Source organism: Puntigrus tetrazona, chromosome 16, assembly GCF_018831695.1.
Source record: "Puntigrus tetrazona isolate hp1 chromosome 16, ASM1883169v1, whole genome shotgun sequence".
NCBI classification, from domain to species: Eukaryota; Metazoa; Chordata; class Actinopteri; order Cypriniformes; family Cyprinidae; genus Puntigrus; species Puntigrus tetrazona.
In genome coordinates, this window is record NC_056714.1 from 3429227 (window position 1) to 3436709 (window position 7483).

The following is a 7483-nucleotide window of genomic DNA, read 5'->3' on the forward strand; positions in this document are numbered from 1 at the left end:
GAGTGTAAATGTTCATTTAATTTCAAATTATTAAATAGATGCTATGGTTGACACCCCTATTGGGAAAATAAACCCTAACCCTACCCAATACTTTATTTTCAACTTTTTAATTTAATTTTTTTTTTTTAACTTATTTGTTAGCCAGTCTTTTTTTTATTTCAGTGGCAGAAATTTTAATTGAACTCAACGTCAAAGTTGACCTCAAGATACCAAAGCATATTCTGAGGCTGTATTTCTTGTCACCTATTAATTAAAAAAATGTATTAAGCAATTATGTTAACTTGCAAGTGACGGTATTCAAAGGTTTTAATGTCTTTAATTTCTCTCTTTTTTTAATTTTTTGGTATGATGCTCCTTGAAATGCCCGCTTAGTTGCTCATTAATCCCTGCTTGCAGCCGTATAATTCTATCTTTTTTTATTTCGAGGTCAAAAGCGACCCATATGTCACGGATATGAATGTTTTGTGAGGTGACATCCATTTGACCAACAGGAATGAGCAGATGCTAAGAGAACTAATTCGCTTTCCCCCTCTCCTGGCCCTTCAGGGTCCCCGTACCGAGATAAGATCACCATCGCGATCCTGCAGCTACAGGAGGAAGGGAAGCTGCACATGATGAAGGAGAAGTGGTGGAGAGGAAACGGCTGTCCTGAGGAGGAGAATAAAGAGGCCAGCGCGTTGGGCGTCCAGAACATCGGTGGCATTTTCATAGTGTTGGCTGCGGGACTCGTCCTCTCCGTGTTTGTGGCAGTCGGGGAGTTTCTCTATAAGTCCAAACAAAACGCACAGCTGGAAAAGGTAAAGCAACATTTTCACATTTCTGGACTGCAGTGAACATTCGAAATCTGTTAGGATATGATAAGAGTTTAGGGTTATTAAGCAAGTCTCTACGGAGAAAACAAATCGCGTAAGATAATCACAAGAAATGGGTTTGCAATTTTGTGTTAATGTAAGTCAGCCAGTCAGCTAAGTTCAACTCACGCCTCCGAGTATGAAAGAATCTGTTACAGATCAATGCAAAACATTATTAATTCTGTCTAAAATTGGCTTTAATGTTGTGGTGCTGCAAGCAAAGCATGAGGTATGTTTCACTGGTAATATTTTACAGACAGTGCCTGTGTCTGGAGAGCAAACAGTCCTTCTTGATGTAAGTCTCTGAAGACAGAAGGGCTTGGGCTTTACTTGCTCAAATGGCCGCCATTGTGTCATCTCGCCTCAACAGATGTGTTGTTCTTTCCCCATATCCACTTCACTCGTATACTTGATCTGCAGAGCCACTGAATGCTTGAAGTGTACGGTCAATAATGCGGTAAAGAAAAAGCAGCTTGAAACGAATAAACTCCAATTGTCTTACTCGCAATTTTCTCGTATGGCACATAGCATGTTTAAGCACACACACAGAAATTCTACTAACGAGCCGCGCTTTTCACATACTAAACTAAACTGCAGGTTTGCTTAATATTCTTTATTTGATTTGATTTGATTACCTTCCCTTTCCAGTTGATGTCGCTACCGTTCGATCCTACCTGGTCTCGTGGCATAACATTTAAATTGAAGAATACCACGTTATGACTTCGAAACGATATTTATATGAAAACTGATGCTTTTGAACGTCGCGCACAAGGAAGTCGAAATGGCACGGTCGCACCAACAAATGCGTTTTTATATTAGTTTTGCATTTGTTGACACTCTCGTAAATGTTTACGGTTGAATTCGGTGTAAGGCATATTTCCAACATGATAGAGCATTACCTTTTAGCACGGATAGAGCACTTTTTTAAAAAAAACTGCAGCGAAATTTGCAATATGCATTTTATTGCCCTTGTTTATTTTTACGGTAGTAATTATTAAAAAGTCAAAACTTTTTCTGTAATTACCACACAAATAGAATAATAATTTAACGCATTGCATTTGTTTTACTTTAATATGGAAGGCCATAATGGCCCAGTGACAAAATAAAAAGTTGTCTTGCTGTGTGTTCACATCACATATTCTGAGCATATTGCATTGTCTAAACATAACTGATAGAAGTTTGGTGATCTTTAAAGAGGTTCGCATAGAAGTGTGCACTCTAACTACGCATAACCGAAATTCTCTGACCTGCCGGCTTATTCGCTCTCGGTGGAAGAAGTGTCTTTTATACTCACCCCCGGTTCATTGTATCGATCTCTCTAAGTGCTTTTGTTTGTTTGCTGTAAGTCATCGTATTGACGTTCACAAATATTCTGGCAATGCGTTATTTTGCTGCCTGATCCTTGCTTAATGATAACATCGACGCGGTAAACCTACCGGCCAATGATAAAGAGCACAGATCCAGAGCCGAGATCGGGGGTGCCTTTCGGTTTGGAGATCTACAGACATAAAAAGACTTATAGTTCATTGCATTTGCTAACTACTCAACGAAAGTTGGTCTAAAGTATCACCGAGAAAATCCGCAACTTAACAAAGAGGAAAAAATGCCGTGTTTATTTTTTGCGGCAATATTCTGGCATTAAACTGATTCGTTAGTGGTAATTAACAGAGAGCTTAGGTTTCATGACTCTAAATATAAGTTCGAAACATCAGATGATTGATTTTAATGTTTTAATTCGACACATAGCAGTGTTACATAAAACACACACTTGAGGACATTCAAAATATCGAATCTTGCGACTGAAAATGATAGAGAGGCAATTAAAGTATTTTTGTAGAAGATTGGCACCGCTGTCCTTTGTTCAGTATACTCTTACACTATTCTGCAGAAGGAGAAAAAAAAAAAACCATCGTATGGCAATGCCTCTTGCTCCTCCGGAAATTTGCATTTTATAATTGCCTCTATTTTGTAAGATTAGGAAAGAGCCAACAGTCCGACCAACAATCTTATTGCTTTAGATTAAAATGTATAAATGGTTCTAACGTAATGTGATGTAGATTTCCTGCGGTTTTCCTACCACCAGAAAAGAAACGCGCATTTAGTCAGATCTTGTTAAAATCATTTACATTTGCATCGGTGATAAAAGTTCACGGGTTCAACATCTGTAACATTTTAGCTAATGCGTCAAATATTGCATGGGAACTGCAACTTATTTTGTAGAATTGTTCATGGCTTCTTTATGTATTTTATGAAGATTTTGTTGATAGTGTATGCTCCAGATTACACATACACGGAGGCACATATCAACCCATGTTTAATAAAAGGATTAATATAATATTTCTGCTTCTCGTTTTCCTTTTTTGCACATTTTACATAAATATTATTAACCCATTTCTTCCACCTCTGCTTTTTGCTGCTTAATTTCAGTTTGCTAAAGTACAGTATACCTGTAACCTCGCTCCTAAAGGTCACCGCCGTCCGTTCATGTTTTAAATCCAGTTTATCATTGACATAACCACTTTTTTTTTTTTTTTATGATCACGCTTTTGGATCCAATAAAAATATATAAACGATTAAATAAATAAATACAGACATATACATAAAATACTGTTTAAGGGTAGTCTTTGAAAGAGGTATCACTCATAGTTATGTTTAATTCAGAAATATTAATATTAATAGAACAAATTAAACTGTTATGTGTGTTTCTAATTATGGTAAGACTTTATGTGTAATGCATTGCATATTAATAATATGCATCGCAATGATTTATATTTGTTCATTACGCTTTCTAAAGGTGTAAACATGAATGCATAAGTATCGTAATTGTAGTTATAATTATTTATGCGATGCATTATGACCTGCATTAAAAGGCATAATGGATACTTCGCACCATGCATTATATGGAAACTGTTTAAGTACGTTGTTCATTGCTTTAACTTTAAGTGCATTAGTGAAAATGAGCGAAGAGTCCATATTTTCTCCAGTTGTGATCAACGGCATTATGCAAACGTAATAATTCCTTCTGTTTAGCCCAGTAGCTGAATTTGTCAAAGCGTCAGTTATTAAAGTTTGCTGCCAGTAATCGTAAGCTAGTTGCTAATGTTCTGTTATTGGCTGTTGTGGAGGATGTCGCTATGAAGAAGGCAGATCATTGGGTAAGAACACTCCGATTGGAATGCCTCACGAGCACCTTACTGCTTCATATCCTCACGTCTCTCACGAACGCATCTGTAATGAAAATGCTGCAAATAAAAAGCACGAAGCATTTCCTGCGAGACGAAATTATTCACAACGCACACGATTCGCGCTTTTAGCAAGAACGAATGTGTTTACTTTTTACCATTTTTCCAAGCAAAGGCAAACAAACCTGAACGAGCCGTGAGACTTTGTAAAGGCGAAAAATAACGTCTGTTAATTATTTCTGAAAAAGAATCAGACGTTGGCTTGCTTCACCGTTGCACCGCTGAAAATCTCACCGTTTGCTTCTTGTTTGGAGAGCGGGAGGGGGCGTGTTTAATTGGCCGATACGCTTATACGGGATTTAAATCTGAAGAAAAATCATACGCATCAATAAATCACGCAGCATCCTGGCAGGAGGAAGCAAGGTGAAATCTGCCACGGAGAAATCGCTTTTGTTATGACGCTCGCGTTGTGCATCCACACGGACGCCGGCGTAATCATTCCATCCCATCTCCATTTCCACCTTTCACCCCCCTGCTATCCATCACTGACCCACTGTCCTCCACCTTTCCAGGAGCCAAGAGCCAGAGCGTGTGTGTGTGTGTGTGTCAGAAGTGAAGGGGCGTCCAATCAGCTCTGTTCTTCTGTCCTTCTGCGCAGAGATCCTTCTGCAGCGCCATGGTGGACGAGCTACGGGTTTCCCTCAAGTGCCAGCGCCGGCTAAAACACAAGCCGCAGCCGCCCGTCATGGTCAAAACGGATGAAGTCATCAACATGCACACCTTCAATGACCGAAGACTGCCAGGGAAAGAGACCATGGCTTAAAAGGGACACCAGCTCGCTCTTTCTTGAGCTCGGAGGAGGGGAGAAATTTGGGTTGGGAGGAAGTCGGTTTTCTACACGGGGGAAGGGATCTTAAATGTCATTTCAAACAATTAGTTACTGAAACCAACAGAAGAAACTGAAACATATTTCCTGTGGAAATAACTTGAATCTGGGCAAAATTTTAGTTACCTCATCGCTCCAGATCACCACCAGAGCAAAGACTGACCGGTGCCAGCGTTCAGGGTAACTTTTAGCAGGAAATACACACACACACACACACACACAGCTAGAGGGAGGTTTGTCCGCTCATTACATTCGTATTATTTTGGGTTTGATGACACACTTGGCTGTTGTCCGTCCACGGAGAGCAGCCGAGTCCTTTAGAGAGAACGAGGAGATGCGTCCTGACAGATACGGACAGGTTTTTAACACGTACGGTACCTGTGCTACTTTTAGGAGCAAAATGTACAAAAAAATAAATAAATAAAAAAGTACTCGGAAACAATCAGTTCGCAGCACTCTTTGCTGAGCGGCCACAGCAATATCACCGAAATCGTTCAGCGTGTTTCTCACCCACACTCACAAGCAATGGAAGCAGGACAGAGCAACAGGCAATATACCACTTTCATTTTCCGGGCCCCTGCTGAGCGTTGCTATGACTAAGGGTGAATCTCACAAAAGCGTGTTATGGAATCCGTTTCATTTTATTTTCTTCAGGACCATTGCATTTTTTGTGTTCATTTTGAGCTTATTTAACGCATTGCCCAACTGAATATTTTCTGTCCGAATTTGCTTTACACTACAAAAATAAAAAAAAATAAACAAAAAAAAAATATATAATTCTTTTTTTAGTTAAAGTGAAAATATCGAAACATTTTTTAAAAAAGATACTTTTATTGGAGAAGCTAAATTTCATAAGATTAGGTTTAAATTGTCTGTGTTTTTTTTTTTTTTTTTATTATTATTGGTTTTGTTGTTTTGAATGTGAACCTCTCAGCTTTTAAATTTAGTAGCGTAATGCATCTGCATTTTTTTTTTACACGTATTAGTGATTCTCATTAGAGTATGTCATATTCTAGAGAATATACAGAATCTATACATCAGTAAGCGTAAATTAAACGGTACAACAAATTATAAAAACAAAAAAGTATTTTTATATATTACAGTAGTGATTTTTATTCACTGTAATTTTTTTTTTTCCAGCAAAGAGAGGTAAATGTGTTTTGAACTGTCATGACAATAATACCACAAAAAAAATGAATAAAAATGGTCCTAAAATATTCTTCTTTTCATTTATGCTATCAGATATATTGATAATAATTTCTTTTATTTCCATTTGAGCTGAAATATTACCTGCTAATAAAATCTGAACACATTTCATGAGATTCATCCGGAAACCTCTCCAAAAATTGGATGAGTGAACTCCAACTACCGCGATGCATTTATTCGAACATTTATCAAATGTTTCTTTTTTTTTTTTTAGCTTTTTTTCTTTCTATGACGGTCACAGCGACTTTGAACACGCATAGCTGAAATTTAATATTTAATGTTTTCTTCTTTTTTTTATTTTTTTTATAACCGCATTTCATTTCAGGTTAATGTTTGTACTTTGTGAATTTGATTTCAGAAAAAGAATCCTCATGTAAACTTGTGCAAATGTAAGATTTCTATATAAAAAAATAATAATAATAATAATAAGGTGTTTTGTACAATTAAAGAATATCGACATTTTGTAATGATTTTTATCAACACAATCATTGGCATCTCTCTCTTGATACGGGGGGTGGCTGTCCTGTGGAATCCCCACGCCAGAGTCTAAGGTCGCGATGTGCCCCTGGGACTGATGCGCTTCCGCATGGATGAGCCCCGTGTGACGGAAAACACATTCAGGATCACATCACCTGGCCTCCATGAGGATGAGTTCGGTTCGCGATAAGCGCACGCAGGACGGGGGGAAGTGCCGAGCATGCCTGGTAGTGTTTATGTGACAAACACAAACATTTTGGACAGATCCTATTTTTATCATGTAAAGGAAATCATATTTAAAGAAAGATATTTTTACTTGAGATAACTAGAAATGACGAAAATGATTCAGAAGTGTGATATATACATATATATATATATATATACAAAGTGAAGAGGACTGCTAATACGCTTCATATTCAATGCCCCCGGTTTCTAATAGACTGCTAGTACTCAGTGCCGAGACGTTGTGTGTAAATGGTTTCAAATGGATAAGATGTATTTAAAGATTTTTCAGATACAAACTAATTTTGACCATATTGTGAAAACAAAATGAAGTGCACACAGTTTCCTGTCTGAAGTTGATGCACAAGTTTAAAGGACGTAATTAAAAAGAAAAAGTTAGCACACTTGCTTGTGGTCTCCTTTGTTTTTGCTTAAATGTATAAAATGTTTTTCCTGACCTCAAGGGCATCCCTAGTACAAATACTACTTCTGCAAAAGTGAATGTTGCAATTGTACTTTTCGTAGACGAAATTGAAACGGCTTAACGGACTTAACGCACTTCAGTTGTGCAGAAGTAGTATCCCGCTGAAAATATACTGAAGTATAGTCGATTGTGTGCAGGTACACTTTTGAAAATCTCGTCTTTAAATCATATAATC

The 7483-nt window shown here is 37.6% G+C and overlaps 1 protein-coding gene across 1 annotated transcript in view; it reads left to right on the top strand.

Moving 5' to 3' along the window:
• The window catches only part of LOC122360367 (glutamate receptor ionotropic, kainate 2), a 64842-nt gene extending 57614 nt beyond the window's left edge, over window positions 1–7228 (top strand). Inside the window, exons 9-10 of the mRNA XM_043260908.1 lie at window positions 547–797; window positions 4692–7228. Coding sequence (XP_043116843.1) covers window positions 547–797; window positions 4692–4856 — 416 coding nt within the window. The 3' untranslated portion in view covers window positions 4857–7228. The remainder of the gene's footprint in view (window positions 1–546; window positions 798–4691) is intronic.
• The last annotated feature ends 255 nt before the right edge of the window (window positions 7229–7483 follow it).